Genomic DNA, 19,909 nt, shown 5'->3' with positions numbered 1-19,909 from the left:
GTTTCCCCCAACAGCAAGACCAGATTCCGATGGATCCAAGAGAGCAGCTCTCAGAAGAACGTGCCCCCCTTTGGCTTGGATGGAGTGTACATATCTGAGCCTTGTCCCAGTTACTGCAGTGGTCATGGAGACTGCATCTCGGGTGTGTGTTTCTGTGACTTGGGATACACAGGTAAGGCCAATATGTGTCTCTGAAAATTTGCTGGTAAAAGTTCACTCTTACACAGAAAACAGGTCTGTGTTTATCATTCTCTATGTCTAGGAATTATAGAACTTGTCCATCCAGGCACTGAGTGTTCTGTAGTTTCAAGCTACAGAGAAAGAAAACATGCTAAGTGTGTTTGTTAATAATAGCAATCATAATGAACATTGCTTGGGACCCTACATCATGCTAACATTATAATAAATACCTTTTATTTTATCTCACTTGATTCTAAGAATAACTGTTTTGTAGTACTGCTGATCTTGTTTACACTGAGGAAGCTGAGGCAGAGAGTGGATTTTGTTTTAACAATTCCTCTTGAGTCCCATAGCTAAGCATTGCTGGAAATGGGTCCTGCTTCATGCAGTTACTCTCTAAAACCCAAGCCAAATTCTTAACCGCACACCTTCAGGGTCCCCCTAAGCTCTTCTCATGCACACATACACATGAAATGTACTTCTCTACATTTAAAATTAAAATGAAAGCATAAAATACTAAGCCAAAGACTGTCGAAGGAGAGCTTTGTAAGAGAACTATTTTGTAGTTTGTTTTCATCTTTTTTTTTTTTTTTTTTTTTTTTTTTTTAACATTCACCTTTGGGTGTTGCCATAGCAAAAGTTTTGAGAGAGCTGAGATTAAAGCATAAAATTGGAGAAAATATCTTAAGCTACAAAATCTGCTTCTAAAGTTTTTCTGGCAGCAAAATCCTAGTGTGTTGATACTAAGGCCTTCCTCTGGCAAGTAACCAAAGACAGACGGGCTCACTCTTGCTAACCTCCTGTGTCACATAGAGTTTCTAGGACAGCATTTTTTTTTTAATTCTGTGCTGACTCTCCTTGTGAACCTCTTAATATGAAGGCAGTAAATGAATGTCTTTATCGTGGACAGAATATCTGCTTACAGAAGCCCTCTCGGTAGGAACATCGTGGAGATCCACCATTCCCAGTACCAGTCTTCCTGTAAAACTAAGTACATAATAAGGTCTGGAAGGATGGCTCATGGATAAGAGCTCACACTGCTCTTCCATGGACCTGGGTTTAATTCCCAGCACCCACATCAGGTGGCTCACAGCCAGCAACCTGTATCTGTAACTCTGAGGAATCTAACGTCTCCAGCTTCCGCAAGTACCTGCACTTACTTGTACAGACACGTATATGTGCAAGGAAGCACACATACATATGATTTTTTAATAAAAAAAAACTTGCTAAATAGTTAAAAATTGAAAGACAAAAAAGGCAGACTTCCCTGATTTCTTTTTGTTGTCTTTGTGACAAAGAATAGTCTGTCTACCAACTGCTAGGATTTTGTGCACACAGCACATAGCTAGCAATAATATGTCTGCTAGTAATAATGGCTGTTAGTAATTATTGCATTAGTAATAACTTAGGGAGACAGTTGCACAATGTGGACTCTTCCTTGCCCCTGTATCAAGTGCATCTTGTAATACTCAGAGATTCCAACAACTTGTTTCTTTTCCCTGAAGCTACCCAAGGGAGCTGTGTATCCAACATCCCTAATCACAGCGAGATGTTTGATAGGTTTGAAGGGAAGCTAAGCCCACTGTGGTACAAGATAACAGGAGGGCAGGTTGGGACTGGCTGTGGGACACTCAACGATGGCAGGTCCCTCTACTTCAATGGCCTTGGGAAACGGGAAGCCAGGACTGTCCCACTGGATACCAGGAATATCAGGCAAGTTGTTGATTGGAATATTTCTTATGGATATGCTGAACATTGCTGGGTAGCTTGTATAATACTTCTACCTATAGATTATAATGTGTAAAAATGAAGCTTAACTTAAGCTGTATAATAAAATAGATAGGGAATGCAAAAAATCACACCAGAGTCTGTTAATCAGCATACACTTATTATTAAAGTCTCTATGTCTAGTATATATTCACCTTGATTTACAAAAGGTCTGTGTTATCCTGTAAACTCTTACATCTTCTTAGTGTAAATTGATAGGTAAACATATTTTCAACTTTGAATTTGATGTCTGAAAATGATTCCACCATGTACTTAGGTGGTACACTTGTGGTCACTTACTAAAAACTGACTCCCCCTCCCAAATTAAATGCCTACCTTGCCACCTACTGGTAAAACCAACTGTTTGGTTCTAAGGTCAAATGAACTAGTAGCACACCTAAAATGAAACTCTGCTTTTTACATCAATTAAATTACCTGGAAATTAGAAGGAAGGAAATGAGAAAAATAAATAACTTTTACATATGGTCTTTACTAAAAATCCAGTGTTGCCTTTTATACGTTTTCTGTTGTTAGTCTGTTCCAACTTCCTTCAGCATCCTATCCTCAAAGATCTGCCTGCCCAGCAGGATTCACTGGTTGCCACAGGGCAGACGCACAATTTGCATCTCACTGAGTGTCAGGTGTGAGAAATTTAGCCAGCTCACTCTAAGTCAGTATTGGGCAAGTAACTGTCTGCCCTTCCAGAATCTTTAATGTCTCCGTGGGGGATATTCTTCCCACATCTTAAGTTCCAAGATGGCATTATCTATATTTTTTTAAATTTGTCAAGAAATTACATCAGCTGTCACAATGAAATGAGTTCAATTGTTTTCTTTTCTTTAGATCATTATACAGAATAAGGTCGTTCATGCCAATTAACTCTTTAAGTGTTTGTTACTGTTATCTATATCTGTCCCTCTGACTTTAGAAGTGGTACTTGACAATGATAGGAGTCGGGTTTTTTTTTCCCTTTTGTTTGTAAGCAAACTAAAGTGTTTGTGTGTGTATGTGTATGTTTGCTTCCTCGCAGACTTGTTCAGTTCTATGTGCAAATCGGAAGTAAAACATCAGGTATCACATGCATCAAACCACGGGCCAGAAATGAGGGTAAGCTGGAATGGTTGTTAAATTTTGTAAATTTAGCATTTTATGTGTCTATGCATGTATGTCTGTGTACATGTGTGTGCCAGGTGTGAGTCACCACGTGGGTGCTGGGAATTGAACCCAGGTCCTCTGGCAGAGCAGCCAGTGAGTTCTTCACTGCTGAATCATATCCCCAGCCCCAAGCAAACTATGTTTCTATAGAAATTATAGCAACTTTGGCTAATTAACTTTTTTTTTTCCTTCCAAAGTCTGTTGTGGGTTTCACAAACCAGAAAATCCCTGCCCTCTGTTCTGCTTCATAGAAAGAGTTGATATGTGGACCGCAGCCCCAAGCTTCTCTTTAGATCCTTAAGCCTGAAACCAAGCCTGCCCTGGGCCTAGGCAGATTCAAATGACATTTGTTTTTAGTGAATTCTATTTCTTTGTAACTCTCCACAGAGAGGTAAAAACAATAGAAGAGATTTTTGCATTCAGTGTGAGGCCCAAACTTGTTTGCATAGAGAAGAATTATTGAATTGCATATCAAATTCTACTTCTGCCCTTAGACATTAAGGAAGAAACAGAGTCCTTGTATAATTAAAGGGTGACTTTTCTGAGTTCCTATTTATCATAGATACTGTCTCAGAAGTGTTTAACAGGTGTGGAGAGTGAGGCATGGTGTGGCCTAGGAACTTGTACACAGTCATATAGATAGTAAGTAGACAAACAAGAATTTGAACCAGGTCACCAAGCAAATGGCAGTTGTTAAGTTTAATGCAGCAGAACCTTCCATGCCTGAGTCTTGTGAAAACATCAGCTAGTCTTGAATCATTGTGTTATCCATATAATTCACATCCCATAGGCATTTCTCTTTTTATTGAAGATTGGTTGTTAACATGTAAATCTGACTAAATCCTTGAACAAATCTCTTCTGATGATGAAAGTGAGAAACCCTTACCTACTCAAGCTGAAACACCAATTTACATATTTGGAATTAAACTCAAAATTAGGCTGTCTTCAACAGGATGCAGATGGAATTGTGGTTTCAACAGAAAAATGCCTTCCATGCTTTAAACATTTAGTAAATGGGCTAAAATGACTTGGCTTACTCAAACATACAATGTATTAGATGACAGAGTATTGAGGCTAAGCAACTGGCACAAACTGGATATTGCAGCTTTCTCCCTGACATCCCCACAGTCTCTACTTGTCTGGGTGGCCCTATCTCACCGTACCTTGGAATTAAGGTTTCATCTCTGCACACCTCATTGCTGCATATAGGTAGGCATGACTCTCCTGAGAAAGCTAATGAGGGGAAAGGCAGCAAGCAGGCACCAAATGAAGGGCACACCAACTGAGTTATGTCTGAGCCTCCTGAGATCTTTATTTTGATAAAGATCTTTCTTTAGCAAATGCAAATTCTGATTCAGGGACAATGGAATGGTCTGTTACATAGCAAAGTAAATAGTAAATAGTAATGACCAAATGGCTGAAAGCAACAAATATGTTATTCCATGGTTCCTGCAAGTCAGGAAGGCAAGAGCAGACACCGTTTTGGTGTAGGGCTCTAGGTCATGCAATCAAGACAGTGGACAGACAGGGTACAGAGGTTAGGAGACTCTTCCGAGGGACACATGAACTGTTCTGAGAACAGAACAAAGGCTTTGGCTAGAGCAGACATGTGCTGTTAGAATATCTTACTACATGTACATCAGATTCTACAGAGAGCAAGGAGGAGCCCCAAAGCCTTGCATTTTTTTTTCTTTTTAGTGGTGCTAAGAAGGGCTAGTATGTTGTTCAGCAAGCACTGTGCTGCTAATAGGCATCCCTGCTCAGCTGTAATGTCTTTGATGGCCTAATCCCAAAATTCACCTTGGCTCCTGCCACATTCTGTTAGAAGCAAGTTATTAACTCATCCCGAACTCACACAGAAGAGAGTTAAATTCTACATTTTAAGGAGAGCAGCATCAAGGAGCTTGTGGACATACTTCTAAAGCTACTACAGAGAAAAGACTCATTTTCAGGTGATGCAGGCTACTGGTCTTGGGCTACATTTTTAAGAAGCTAAAATGGATCAGGAAGATTTTTATTCCCATGGTGTTCATTTCTAATAATTTACCTTCTAATGTATCTACCGCTAGTCAACTACCACCCCCCCCCAGCCTCTTCTTTCCTTTTCCTTTCCTCTCCAGTCTCTTTTCCATCACTTAACTGAATAGAAATTTCATTAATTCAAACTAATAGAAACAAAATAATGAAGGTTTTGGAATGTCTACACCCTCAGACACCCAACAACACCTTTAAAAAGTAATAGGACATATTTCGAATAAATATTGAAAGTTACTGAGTAGTGCTAAAAATGGAGAGCCAAACATCTCCCAGTTTGACTCAAGTGAAGACTAGAAACCCTAGATTCTATTTTTTCATGAAATTATGTGACTCTCCGCTTTCCTGAAATGCAGGTGTTCCCTCAATCCATGGCACGTCTAACTCTCCATCCCTGCCACTGTAGGTGGCATGCTCAACACAGAGAGACTCTTTTTTTTTTTTTTTTTTTTTTTTTTTACTCTTTCATTCAACCTGATAGCTTCCTTGGTTGTAAACAAATTAGACTGAATACTCTGAAGATTTCTAGCTTTTAGTATCTTTGTCATTATTGTTCCTGGCATTGTTACTTGTCAGATGCAATGCCCATACTTTTATGTACTGTCAATTTGCACTGAACAGCTTTCTCTTTTATCATAAAATTTCTCAAAGCTTTATGCTAATTAACTCTTTATTTTCTAGTATTACAATGGATTGAGGAGTTCTAGGTACTCAATAGGTATATTTTCAAGAGTTAAAACGTATTTTAAAATATGACAGATAGGACTTTACTGAGCATAATTTCTACAAATGCTTAAGAAGTAAATGAGTATCCCCAACTATTATTATGAATATTCAGTACCATTTTTCCAAATTTTACTTTTTATTGATTCTTTCATCATGTACCACTCATCTCCCAGTCACTTCCCACCTGCCCTCTACCCTTGCAACCTTCCTTCTCCCAAGATAAAAATAAATAAAATTTGAAGAAAAAGAGGAAAAAACAGAAAAGAAAAATCTCATTGTAGAAGCTGTAGTATGATGCATGGAGTCACACAGTACACCATTTAGTCCATATATCATTACTTGTAAGTGTTCGTTGCACAGAGTCATTTGTCTGGTTTGAGGCCTCTGGTTTCTGCTACATTATCAATACTAGGCCCTCATTGGGACTCCTCTTGGATATCCTGTTGTTGTCCTACATCATGGAGACCATGCAACTTTGGGTCTGCAGGACTGGCTGGCCCCTTCACATGCTCCAGCAGATCATAGATGGGGTGGATGATGGATGGACCAACTCATACCCCTGGTTCTGGGTCTGGGTGGTTGCTGGGTTGGTCAGCCCTCTAGCTCTCCCTCTTCCTCATCACCAGGGTGAGCTATCCAGCACTGGCTAGTTCACATATGTAGTAAGCAGCAAGGGGTGGGGCCATTTCTCCTACCCTCAGGTCCTCAAAGGCCAGATAGCCCACTCCTACACCACTAGGGCCAGCCCTACTGTATTGCCCAGGGGAGTTGTAAGGGCCTCTCGTGCTACAGCTGATGAGAGTCAGGGACTGCTCTCTATCTCTCTCCCTCTCATGGCCTCAGGGACTGCTTGACTGACCACCTGCCACAAGGCCTCAAAAAGCATGGGGAGGTATGGGGATTTCTCTCCTTTGCTTACACCACCATATAGCAGATGAGGGGCAGAGCCAGATCACTCATAACTCACACTCTCAGAGATCCCGTCAACAATGCCAGCTCTACTGTGGTGTCCAGGAAAGGTTCAGGGCCTATCTTCCTGAGTGCTCCATCTACTGAGGGGCAAGGTCAGTTCCCTTGTCCACCACAGATGTCAGGGGCAAAGGGGGAAGGCATCTTTCCCTCACCCTCACATGGCAGATGAAAGGTGCAGGGCCAGTGATCCCACTCTCACACCCATGCCCTGCCTTCAGGGTCAGCACTACTGTGTGTCCAGGTGAGGTGCAGGGCCTGCTCTGCTAAGTGCTATAGCCTCAGTACCAATTTTATGAACAGTTGTGGAATAAGCCATCAAATACATACCCTCTGCTTTCTCCCCCAGACATATATTCCTGTGACCAGTGTGTGTGTGTGTGTGAACATACAGTCCCACAATCTTATCCATAGCAATTTTTGCCTTTGTTAATCATTACCCTTCCCCTGTGTCCTCTTGTAAAAGACATTTCTGAGAGAAGCATCAAGGATAGCACATGAGGGCCCTGGCCCTCTAATGTCCAGCTCCCCAGATCTTGTCACCTAGTGACAGGTTGTGGGGTAGAGGCCAATGGGATAAACACAAGGAAAAGTGCACAGAGAGCAGGAAGGAGAACTGACCATGGACAACATGAGTCTTGCTGCTTCACTCTTGAATAATCTGGTCTCATCCAGGTTTCTCTGCCTAAGGTCTGTCAGAATGCAAAGTGCTGGTTAAAATCTACCCAGCAGGCTTCCTAACTGAGCACATGTAGGTCTGGCATTTCAGCAGCAAGCAGTGCAACTCATCTTGTGCCAGGGAAGCTAGAATATTTCTTCTGAGTATATGATGATGAACTGAGACTTTGCTCAGAATAGAACCTCAATCTCAACCACATGATCTTGAGCAAGTATATGTTTCCCTAACCAGCTCACTCATCACTCATCCAAAGCTGAGGGGTCTTTAAAGAAGCTCATGTATTTCTTGTCTCCATTTACTGGGAGTCAGTACATCAGAAGCTGTCAGGAAATTGATGAACCTTTGGGTCCGCTAATTCATGCCTTGGAAGTTAGATGATGAGTGTTCCTTCTCTGAGACACAATTTGGAGTTGCTGCAGTTTTTCTGTTTAATAAATACTGTTCTTGCCTCTAAGAAAACTGTCCTCGTCCCTGAATTTATTTCTTGTACCTCAGGGCTTGTTGTTCAGTATTCAAATGACAATGGGATACTCTGGCACTTGCTTCGGGAATTGGATTTCCTCTCATTTCTGGAGCCGCAGATCATTTCCATTGATCTGCCACGAGAGGCGAAGACACCTGCCACAGCTTTCCGCTGGTGGCAGCCACAACACGGTCAGTCACTACTCTCTCCAATTTTTTCTTTTTTTTTACCACATGGCATCCACATCCAACTTGTAATGTATATGTGTGTTAATTTGCTGTCAATTTCCAGACAATTTGATTTAAAATCATGGTCACAAAGATTTTCCTATTGCTGTGTAATGAACCTTCTCCAACTGCTGCTGTTCATCTGATTGCAGGGAAACATTCAGCCCAGTGGGCTTTGGATGATGTCCTTATAGGAGTGAATGACAGCTCTCAAACTGGATTTCAAGATAAATTTGATGGCTCTATAGACTTGCAAGCCAATTGGTATCGAATCCAAGGAGGCCAAGTTGACATTGACTGTCTCTCTATGGACACTGCCCTGATATTCACTGAAAACATAGGTATATATTGACACCATATAACAGAAGGACATTTGATTAACTACAGGACTAAATTAACTAAAACTCAAAAGAAATTTTCTGCTATAAAATTATGCGCTTAACTTCCTTTGATGAAAGAGGTTGGGTATGAGAGCAGGGTATACATTGTCCTCTAGAATAGCCTGGTGACCGATGCCTGCTGGAACTTTCTTTCATAGAACATGATAAGGAGAAGATGACTTAAAGGCAGAAAAATAGCTATCAGAGGACATTCTAAACTTTGCAGTTTGCAAAATTGAGAGTTTATGACTCTATGAGTCCCTCTTAATGGCCTTCCATATTTCTGAGTCTAAGGCAACTATATAAAAACAATAGATGTGAGAAGAAAAGCCAATGCAAATCTGAGATACTGGGCACAAGCCATGATTTGGTTGCTGTAGGAACTGTAGGTAGCATGCATAAGTATCAGAAGAAGAGAGTGTCGTTCTGTGCTGCTCTTAAACCTGTGCTGTTTTGTCTCTGCTAGGAAAGCCTCGGTATGCTGAGACCTGGGACTTCCACGTGTCAGCACCAAGCTTCTTACAGTTCGAAATGAGCATGGGCTGCAGCAAGCCGTTCAGCAGCTCCCATAGTGTGCAGCTCCAATATTCTCTGAACAATGGCAAGGACTGGCATCTTGTCACCGAAGAGTGTGTCCCTCCAACCATTGGCTGTCTGTATTACACAGAAAGCTCAGTTTACACCTCCGAAAGATTCCAGGGCTGGAGGCGGGTCACAGTCCACCTTCCACTCTCCACCAAGTGAGACTTGCCATTTGACTGCATGTTACGTTTCTGTCGCTTAATTTGAAAATAATGGGGCTTCTGCTCAGGAATAGTGTTCTTCAGAGTAATTGTGCAAGGAACATCTAAAAAGACGTATAGAACATGGTGTCTCAGATTGCTGTTATTAGATATAACTAAACAGTTCCTGAAGTTGTGGTAAACTTCCTCATTGGGTTCTCAACTCTGCTATTTACTGTGCATCCAGTATTCTGCACATACAGTTTTTCTGTGTTAAGAAATACCCATTTCCTTGATACAATTCAGATAAGGCTTGCAACCAAAAGATGGGAGAAATTATAAGACACTGACGTGTGCTATTTGGTCTGAAATGGTTTTCCTCAGACCCCTAGAGCTTACAACTCTGCCTGCCTATAGTTCAATTGCTCATTTTGGACAAAACAGCTTTTGAATAATTAATTGTATTTTTAGTACTCTGGTACCCATTGGATAAACTGATGCCAGAACCCAACTACATGATTTAGGATAACACACAGTTAATCATATTTATCATATGAAATAACTGCACGAGATTCTAGACGATCTGCCTAGAGGTCTGGGGAAGGTCCCTGGAGAAGCTGGTATCTCTGCTGAGTAAGATTGAGTAGGGCTTATCCAGGTGAAGAGGAACATGGGAGACCATACCTGTTGCTTTAAAGCAGAACAGAAGTTAGAGGCCAGAAAAAGCAAGAGCTGATGGGGAAAGTTCAGGATTTGGTGATGCCAAAACATAATTGTAGAGCAAGCCTTTGGGATAGATAGGCTGACACTAGAGAAGAGGGCAGATTGTGGAAGGGCTGGGTCCATCACAGGAGGCTTGGTCTTAACAGTGCTCATGAGTAATCATAGTAGTGTCAAGTGGAGTTGTTTGTCATTAGATTTCCATCCTAAATCCACCATGCTAGGCACTGCCTCAGGCTGAGGGGCAGCCTTTATGGAGAAACAGTGGGACTACTGAGAGTCAGCCTTTGGGAGAGCGTTCCGTATTCCACACTACAAGTCTTTTCCCACACAGCCTGTTCCTCCACAGAGGCTGCAACTGTGTGGTAAGGCTGCCTCTGCTTCTGGAAAAAGTGCTTTTGTGACCCAGTGAGTTATTTACCTTGTCACTGTGGTGACAAAATACCCACAAAAGCAGTTTAGGAAGAAGGGTAAAGTGCATCCTGTCAGGGAAGGTAGAGCAACAGGGGTGTGAGGCAGCTAAGGTCATCCTGGTCATCCTGCAGCTACAGTGAAGAGGCAACAGAAGCGCATGGGATGCCCCGGCGTTCCTCTGGCTTCAGGCCTATCTTACCCGTGGCACTGCCCATGTTCATGTGTGTGTTCTGCCTTCTCCTTTCTCAGGGTCCTTCCACACCCGTGACCCTGTCCCTGTGCAGGGCAGAACTTCCCTGTTCAGTTTAATCCTCCTGGGCGCACCCTTGTAGATTCACCCAGAGGTGTGTCTCCAGGGTGATTTTAATCCAGTGAACTTGACAGTGAAGATTAGCCATCATGCTTAATATGTTCCCAATAGCAGACTGTAAACATGATAGAAAACAGGAAGCTGTATCCAGTTCTTGGCTTTAGAAATAGCATGTTGAGGAACAACATAGAAAACACAAGTATGACAGGACCTCATATAGTCTAAGAAACCATTAGGGTGAGTGGAATGGGATCCTCATTGCCAAAACAATGTTAAGTTCCCAGTTTCTTCCTTTGTTGAGCCTTTGCCCTTTCCCCAGTGCACTTAGCAATAGAACCCTGAAATCAAACACTAAAATTCTCTGCCAATTTCATGAACATAAATCAAGATTCCCAGATAACTTCCCTATGTCACACACGTTGACTTTCCTATGAGAGAAGTAAGTGATAAAATGTTTGAATAGCATGTATCCTGCTCTCTCTATGAGTCGAGAGGAAAGAGCGTTTAGTGCAGCGTAGTATGAAAGTAGAAGGATATCAAAGGACAGAAAATTGGACAGTGGAGAGGGTGCTCATGGGAAAAGGGAAACGAAATAGCTATCCATGTTCCATGCTTTCAAAATGGCCTATCAGACCAGCTCTCTCTTTTCTTTAGTTCTCCCAGGACACGGTTCAGATGGATCCAGGCCAACTACAGCACAGGAGCAGAGTCCTGGGCTATTGATAATATTGTGCTGGCCTCAGGATGTCCTTGGATGTGCTCAGGACGAGGCATTTGTGACGCTGGACGCTGTGTGTAAGTTAATAAAACACAGTTTCCTTCTTTGCACAAGGACACTGGCTGTTGAAGTCATGATGAAGGCTGCTTTTTTTCTCCTCTCATTTCCTCCACAGGTGTGATCGGGGCTTTGGCGGACCCCACTGTGTTCCTATTGTCCCTCTCCCTTCCATTCTGAAAGATGATTTCAATGGAAATCTGCATCCTGACCTTTGGCCTGAAGTATATGGTGCAGAGAGGGGGAATCTGAATGGTGAGACCATCAAATCTGGAACATCTCTGATCTTTAAAGGGGTGAGTGAGATTCTGTGTGCCCCTCTATCATCCCTGAGCCTTGCTGCTCTACACTAATGCATGTCTGTTCTCTTCAGCAACTGTTACTCATACACAGTTGCTGTCTCTAGTGCGCACCCCGTTTCCTTCTATGTAGTGCATTCTCTTTTCCTTCTTGCTCCCTCACCTCCCACTTCCTGCTCACCTCTGAGGTAAGTCTTGCTGTGTCTGCTGCATCATTTTCATGGTTCTTTGGACACAGCATCTTCCCTCTGCTTGGAGATCAGGTTCTTCCTACTTTTTGCTGGAATACATTAGAGTATATGTGTGCATAACTGTTAGAATTTGTTTACTAGAAGGAAGCATTTCATACTACTGGATTTTTGTCTTACAGTATTTATAAGTGATTTTGTGACATGACATCTTTCCCTTTGTTCTAAAAAAATAAAAAAAAAAAACAACAAAAAGCCAAAACAAAAAAAAAAAAAACAACTTCTTCCTGCCAGTAGTCTAATCTTTCTTTACAGGTGACTGGAAGAAGACAAGGATATTAAGTCACATGAACTAGCACTCACAGACCTTGTAAATGTTCTTTTGTATTCCATCCTAGACATCTAGTTAGAGAAATGCTAAGCAGTGAAGCTGGGCTGGCACCTCTCCTTGTGTGAATTCGTGCCACATCCTGTCCCTCTCAGCAAGGAGAAATTGGCTAATCTAGGTGTGCAAATAATGTCCTTGGCAAAAATCTGCATGAGTTTCTCTACAACTTAATGAGTCATACTGAGCACTAAGAAAATTAGACACCCTGGAACTTTTCAATTATACCTAATAGATGCCAGTTAGCATACTTTCTTATATCCAAATTCCTCTCAAGTTTAACATGAATAAAGAGAAAAACTTATTGACTTGAGAGATTTACAAGTCCCCAAGACTGCTGATGGACCAGAGACACTGAGACAGCACTTTCATGATGGAAATCCCTGGTGTCCTTAGTCTCATTTAATGTCATAGAGCCCATTACCCCCAACTAACTTCTGCCTCATTCCATGCAACTGACTAAACCAAAGAACAGAAGCCCTGCAACTTTTCATGCTTCAAAGGTCTTTGCCTAATAAAAACAATAGAGTTAACCTAGTCCTTTAAGACTTATGAGTAAGAAAGGCATATAGGCTCTGTTTTCCCTTTAGCCATTCAAATGCAAGAGCAGCCAAGCATTATGTCTTACATGTATTATCCATCAGCTCTGCAAGATGTAGATAGCTCAGTGTGTATCAGTCAGTAGGTTGCAGTTTGACCTACAAAGGCATTCTTTCATGAAAAGAGGAAATGATCATCTTTCTTAGTTGTTATAAATTCAGGAGTGCCTCCTAAAACAGCTTGTTGAATACAAAAGCACTTTTCATATTCAGTACAGATGGATCCAAACCTGGTGAAAGAATGAAAGGGAAATTATCTATACAAACTACAATCTGTAAGCAATGAAGGCAGATAGTTCCACCAAATAAAAGTCAGTACCATCCTATGGTGGCAGCACAAGCCTTTAATCCCAGCATTCAGGAGGTGGAGATGGGAGGATCTCTGTGAGTTTGAGGCCAGCCTGTTCTACAGAGTGAATTCTAAGACAGCCATGGCTACATAAAGAAACCCTGTCTCAGAGAGGGAGGGGGAGTGGGAGAAAGAGAGGGAGGGAGGGAGGGAGGAAAAAAGGAAGGGAGGAAGGAAGAAAGAAGAAGGAGGGAGGGAAGGGAGGGAAGAAGAAGAGGGAGGGAGGGAAGGGAGGGAAGAAGAGGAGGGAGGGAGGGATGAAAGGAAGGAAGGGAGGAAGGAAGGAAGAAGGAGGAGGGAGGGAAGGAAGGAAAGAGGAGGAGGGAAGGAGGGAGGGAGAGAGGGAAGGAAGGAAGGAAAGAAGGAAGGGAGGAAGGAAGAAAGAGGAGGGAAGGAGAGAAGGAAGGAAAGAGGAGGAGGGAGGGAAGGAAGAAAGGAAGGAAGGAAAGAAGGAAAGAAGGAAGGAATTCTGTATCAAGTGCTGAGCTAGAATATAGCCAGCGTGTGAGGAGCCTTTACAAGTCGTGCCCATAGTCTCCTAGAGAAAACCGTGTAATATGGCTCCCAGCACAGTGGCTGGGCTTACCCTTGAGAACAGTTTCATGTTTACATTCCATAGCCAAGGTGGAACAGTAATGATCCTGCATGTTGGTGTAAACAACGGATATTATTAGCTGAATCTCTGAGCTGTCTGAGGATGCCACCTCAACTCCAGTTTCCTTGTAACCCTGAGCTAGAAAAGAGCTCTCAGCATTATGCTTGCAGGTGCTGTAGAGAGAGCGAAAACACACTAAGCAAGGCATTAATTAATCAATGTGACAAGGCCATGAATTGTTAGACATGAAAGAAAAAATTATTGGAACATGGCATTTCATAGCAACTTTTAATCCCAGAAGTTTCTGATTATGATATGTAAAGAGGTGGGAATAAATGAGGTAGCATTTTTCATTACACTACCCAAATGCCTCTTAGATTCCAAATTCAAAATGATACAATTTCTTCTTTCTATCCAAATGAAAGACTCAATACTGTGCTCTCTCTTATGTCCTCTCTCTCTCATTTGCAACATGAGACTAATTTTTCTCTTAGAAATAACTTAGTAAAGTGTCTATTAAAACCTGTAGCCCAGAGAAACTGATGGCATTCAATCTGAAGACTTGGTCTGAGGTTTCAGTAGAGATAGAGGTCTCTCTTGTGGCTGTCTCCTTTATATCTCTGACCTTTCAGCATTTACCCCGATATCTGACGCCTGGTTTTTATTATTAAGATCAATTAGAATTTGCGCTACAAAAACACAGCATGTTATAGGCACTCGATATATGTTTGCTATTTTAGCTATTAGTGACAACTGTCTGTAATAAACATGAATTTCCCCCGCTAATACTGCATTTGGCCTTTGTTAGTTGATAATTAGGAAATCAGTCTGTACTGTCACAGCCGCAGACTACTGAAAAGTCACTTCACTCAGCAGGCTCAACTAAGAAACTAAAAGCCTGTTTGGACCTTGGGATCTTTGCACAGCTAAATGTACTGGCTGTCACCACAATCCTCTATATACAGGAACAAAACAACCTTCTGAGATGTCGATCCCAGGCAACCAGAAATAGTTAATTAGCAGAAAAAATTACTAAAGCTAATGTGATCGTTTTCATCGTTGTGTGGTTTCTCTGCATGAGTGGTTGCAGTCTAGGCATGGGGACCTGCCTTCATTCTGCCTTATTTAACTCAGCCAACTGGGGTGTTGTGTCAGCCTGAATGAGAACCTCCTGGGGCTGGCAGAGCAGGCAAAGCAGTCCTGAGTTCCCCAGACTCCTCAGAGTTAGCTGTTAGCTCTTGGCCCCCAGCAGGAGAGTGGCACATTTGTCATCTTTCCTCCTCACTTCTCACAACACGCTGTGATCAAAAGAGACTTTTCAAGATGCTGGCAGTGGGCAGTGCTATCATTTTTTGCAGAACTTTTAATAACAGCCACAAAAAGTATGAATTAGACATTGTGTTGCTTAAACACAGGAAATGAAAGGCAATAGGGAAAGAAATCTCATCCTTTTGTCCTTTTAGATAGACAAAACACTGCTGCTCGTCATCATAACTACTGTTACATCTTTGTAACTATCACATAGCTAATTAATGCAAGGTGAGCATATATAATAGAAGTAATTCTGAAAATGGCATAAGTTTCCTTTCTCTTTTGTTTTTCAGGAGGGACTAAGAATGCTTATTTCAAGAGATCTAGATTGCACCAATACTATGTATGTCCAGTTTTCACTCAGATTTATAGCAAAAGGTAAGCTATTCTATGGTATGCATCCTTTTCCTTCATGACAGTTGTCCTGTGTTTCTTTCTCCCCCATAAAAAGCCTCGTTAAGGGTCCTCAAACTTCACTGTTCACACATGAGCTTTATACAAGTTCCTCACCACAGTGGTGTGATAACTGCTGTTCTAAACAGTTTAATACAGATTAATACAGTTTAATACCATGCTAGTTAGAAAACTTGCCATCATGTCCTTGAATCATCCATCACTGCTTTCTAGCTATCAGAATTTTAAATTAATAATTTATTAACACTACTTAGTCTTTCTGATGTTTCATATTTAAATAAATAAATTTCTTTAAAAATAATGTCACTTGAATATGAGACTTTTCAAGTGATTTTTTATTTATATTCCCTTGATTTAAATGTTTCAACGCTTGCAAAACTGTGATGTCAGATGAATGATAAGTTTTAATTTGGTATCTCCTAGGTATAGGACACACAGAGAGAGGAAAGAAGGAAGGAAAGCAGGAAGGGGGAGACAGAGAGAGAGAAGGAGAGAGAGAGAGCAGGAGAGAGAGAGCAGGCACAGGTGCACATGTGTGTAATGTGCATATCTAAGAGAAAGGAAGTCTACATGTGGTATACTTTTTAAAATATATTCCTTTCCAAGGTCTGCCCGCAGTCACTTTCAGTTGCCTCTGAAATATCTGGAGCAGAGAGTCTCTGTAAATATAAACAGGGTCATGTGCTGATGCCCAAAGAACCAGCTCAGAGCAGACTATGCCCTCATTCCAGTGTGCTTTATGCCTGTGCTATCTCCTCCCTAGGTACTCCAGAGAGGTCTCACTCCATCCTATTACAGTTCTCTGTCAATGGAGGAATCATCTGGCACCTGATGGATGAATTCTACTTCCCCCAAACTACCAGTATACTTTTCATCAATGTTCCCTTGCCATATAGCGCCCAGACCAATGCTACAAGATTCCGACTCTGGCAGCCATATAGTAATGGTAAAAATGCATGCAATCTACTTTGATCAAAATGTGTTAATGGAGAAAGAATTGCCTGAGAGGCACACTGGCTGTGTGTGCCACTCACATTTTACATGCTTCCCTTTTGACTATTCTCGGTAAATAATCAACTTTTTGTGTTTTTGTCACCATGTCATAATTGACTGATAAATTCTTATTTTAATTTGTCTTCTTTTGGTTATGGCTGAGACATCTCACCCTCTCCTTATAAGCTATCCCAAAACTCAGGGCAGTTGTGATTTCAAGGTCCTCTTACCTCAGCCCCCAAGTTGCCAGGATTACAGTGTGGGTCACAGAGCTTAGGTGTTTTGTTTTGCCTTGTTTTTTTTTTTTTTTTAATAATCTGTCTTTACCATTAGTTGCTTCCCAATAGCAAGTACATTTTCATTGAATTCATTTGGAATGCACCATTCTTCTGAGTGGCATTTCATTAGTGGAACGGATTATTGTAGAAGGCCAAGAAAAAGTGAAAGGAACTTAGACCTTAGACGTCCTTGTCATGTTCACTTCTTTCAGTATTACACCAAACATAGCATTTAACAGAATTTCACGTTTACACAAGATTTTCCAAATTTCTAACTTTGACTACTCCTTATGGTTCTATTAATATTGAATCTAAAAGGCCAGATTTTGCCAAAACATGCATCTGTCTACATAAGTACAATTGCACTATATTAGACAGAAGTAACAAAAACAGGTAGGAAAAATATACTTCTGTCTCTAAAATTAACTTGTATATTTCTTTTACAACTAATTAGTTAAAAAAATAAAATTCTAATATGTTGTAATAGATAAAATCATGGTACATTTTTGTTTAAATGGATTCATATATGAGATGACATAAAATGCATATGAAATTATGTAAAATATATATGTTATAAAATATAATATATATTCTCACAAGATATTTTATATGCATGAGTCTTACTTAAGGATCAAACAAAGCTCTGAAAAAGAAATATACCCTGTCAGTTTATTTTTTATGTATTCCTCAAACACTTTCAAACCAAGAAAATGAAAGAGAGCTGATAGAAGTAAGGCCATTATAGGAGTGAGGAAAGACAGAGGCGGATGGTCTCATTAAAGAAATATGGCCCTGGAAGGATGGTGCGTATGCACAAACTGCCCATTAGATCTCTCTGAGATTAGGGCTGCCCTAGGCTCTGTCCTTTACTATGACTGCAAGCTCATTTTCTTCATGCTGTGATGGTTGTGAATGAGCTGCCATGTGGCTTGTGAGTTTTGTGTAGAGAACATATGTTGAGGCTGTTGACACTGAGTTCCTGCTGCTATTTGCTTTCTTTCAATGAGCTAATTTATGTTCTTCTTTGGGAAAAAAATGTAATTATCCAAAACTGTCTCAGGTAAGAAAGAAGAAATCTGGATTGTGGATGACTTCATTGTCGATGGGAATAATTTGAACAACCCTGTGATGCTTCTGGATACATTTGACTTTGGGCCCCGAGAAGACAATTGGTTTTTCTACCCGGGTGGTAACATCGGTCTTTACTGCCCTTACTCTTCAAAGGGAGCTCCGTAAGTGTTTAGCTGGAAAGCTAGAGGTAAAACCGTTGCTCCATACCAATCAGGAGGAAGTTTTGCCTAAACAATTTCCTTTTGCTTTCTTGATAACCAGTGAGGAAGATTCAGCCATGGTGTTTGTTTCAAATGAAGTTGGTGAGCACTCCATTACCACCCGTGACCTAAATGTAAACGAGAACACCATCATTCAGTTTGAGGTACTGACTGTTCTATTGGAAATACTTTCAATTTTATCTTGAACAAAGCCTCAGCAAGAAGAGGGAGTCTTAGATAACTCCCTGGTTTTGTATAAGGTCATAAAAGGTTTGTGTGTCATAACTTACTTTTATTATCAGACCAATTTATTATACTAATGTTTATTTCAGAAATAGTTACTTGTAACATCAAATCCCTCATATATATATATATATGTATATATATATATATATATATATGAATTTGTTATTTTAAAATTATAAAATGTGAAAGAATGCTATTGTGGTCTTGTTATGTTTCACAGTTCTTACATAAAATTAGAATTTCTTAGGACCTAGATCAATCTAAGTATAGTCTATACTGTACCAGTGTACTCGTAGACTGTTTATCATGCTACTGTGAATTTTACATATAGAACAAGCTCACACTATTTTTATAGTATTAAATATACTTACTGTGTATAGACATTTCATGCATTCCTTATATTTGTTAAGAAAGTAAATCCATAATTTGAAACATTTACACATTTAAAATACTTGAGTAAAACAGAATAAAAGCTTTATTATGCCAGTGTTTTGGGTGGTGAGTGATATTACTCTGATATCTATGGGTTAAATGCTAAAAACAAATAGCACTTTAGTCTCTTTTATGAATTGAGATAGAAATTAGTGCCTGTTGTGAAAAGTTCATCAAATCCCAGTTGTTTATCCATCAGAAGATAGAGGAATAGCTACCCTCTCTTCTCTGTGTTCCTCCCCTCCACCCCACTCACTGCATATTAATAATGAGTTACTATAATGGCATGACAATAAGAGAATGTAAAGATGAGGTCTGCCACAGAAAGAGTCACCATGCATTTAGCAGAAAGGGGCTTAGAGGGAGGGAGGGAGGGGAAAGGAAAGGTCATAGGTTACAAATATGCCCTTGGATTGGAAGAAGAATCTAGATATTCAGTGCCCAAGACATAGGTTAGACTTTTAGGTACTGTGCTACATACTAGAAATTACAAGGAAGATTTTAGATTCTCTGACCCTCACACCAGGCACATATGTATACAAGAATACATGCACAAAGCAACTACAGAAGTGAGGAGATTGATTTTCTTAACTGTAATTGTCATTTCACCATATATACTATCTCAAAATACTGTCTATCTTGAATATTTACAATTTTGAAAATCTTTTCTGGAGTCAATAAAAAATAGCAATGATTGTATTCTGCTTTGTTTTTATAATGAATGTGTTGAAGTTCAAAACTTTTGAAATTATTTATAAGGCCTAAAGAGGAAGAAAATAAAAAGTTACTGCCTAGTGACCTGATATGGAAGCTAATAGTGAGGCAGGAAACCCTCTTTCATATTGTATTATTTTCTGACCTGGATGATGATTTAAAAAAAAAAAATGGGCCAAAGGTAAAATCTGTAATTATTTCAACCTTTCCCTTCTCCATTTTCTGTTTCTCTTAATGTGAGAAAAATGTTTTTTTAGGAAATCTTTTTTTAGGCTCCTCATGAAAAAACTGTAATTTAAAGGTAATATTTATAA

General features: G+C 40.4%; 1 protein-coding gene across 1 annotated transcript in view; it reads left to right on the top strand.

The window, feature by feature from the left end:
* The window catches only part of Reln (reelin), a 420,372-nt gene that overhangs the window by 335,623 nt on the left and 64,840 nt on the right, over positions 1–19,909 (top strand). The window contains exons 29-40 of the mRNA XM_051174802.1: positions 15–172; positions 1,686–1,893; positions 2,978–3,054; positions 8,006–8,164; positions 8,353–8,541; positions 9,047–9,320; positions 11,401–11,541; positions 11,640–11,817; positions 15,541–15,625; positions 16,425–16,607; positions 17,993–18,164; positions 18,265–18,367. Coding sequence (XP_051030759.1) covers positions 15–172; positions 1,686–1,893; positions 2,978–3,054; positions 8,006–8,164; positions 8,353–8,541; positions 9,047–9,320; positions 11,401–11,541; positions 11,640–11,817; positions 15,541–15,625; positions 16,425–16,607; positions 17,993–18,164; positions 18,265–18,367 — 1,927 coding nt within the window. The remainder of the gene's footprint in view (positions 1–14; positions 173–1,685; positions 1,894–2,977; positions 3,055–8,005; positions 8,165–8,352; positions 8,542–9,046; positions 9,321–11,400; positions 11,542–11,639; positions 11,818–15,540; positions 15,626–16,424; positions 16,608–17,992; positions 18,165–18,264; positions 18,368–19,909) is intronic.

This window comes from Phodopus roborovskii, unplaced genomic scaffold (assembly GCF_943737965.1).
Source record: "Phodopus roborovskii unplaced genomic scaffold, PHOROB, whole genome shotgun sequence".
Taxonomy (NCBI): domain Eukaryota; kingdom Metazoa; phylum Chordata; class Mammalia; order Rodentia; family Cricetidae; genus Phodopus; species Phodopus roborovskii.
This window is presented reverse-complemented; position numbering and strand designations above follow the sequence as displayed.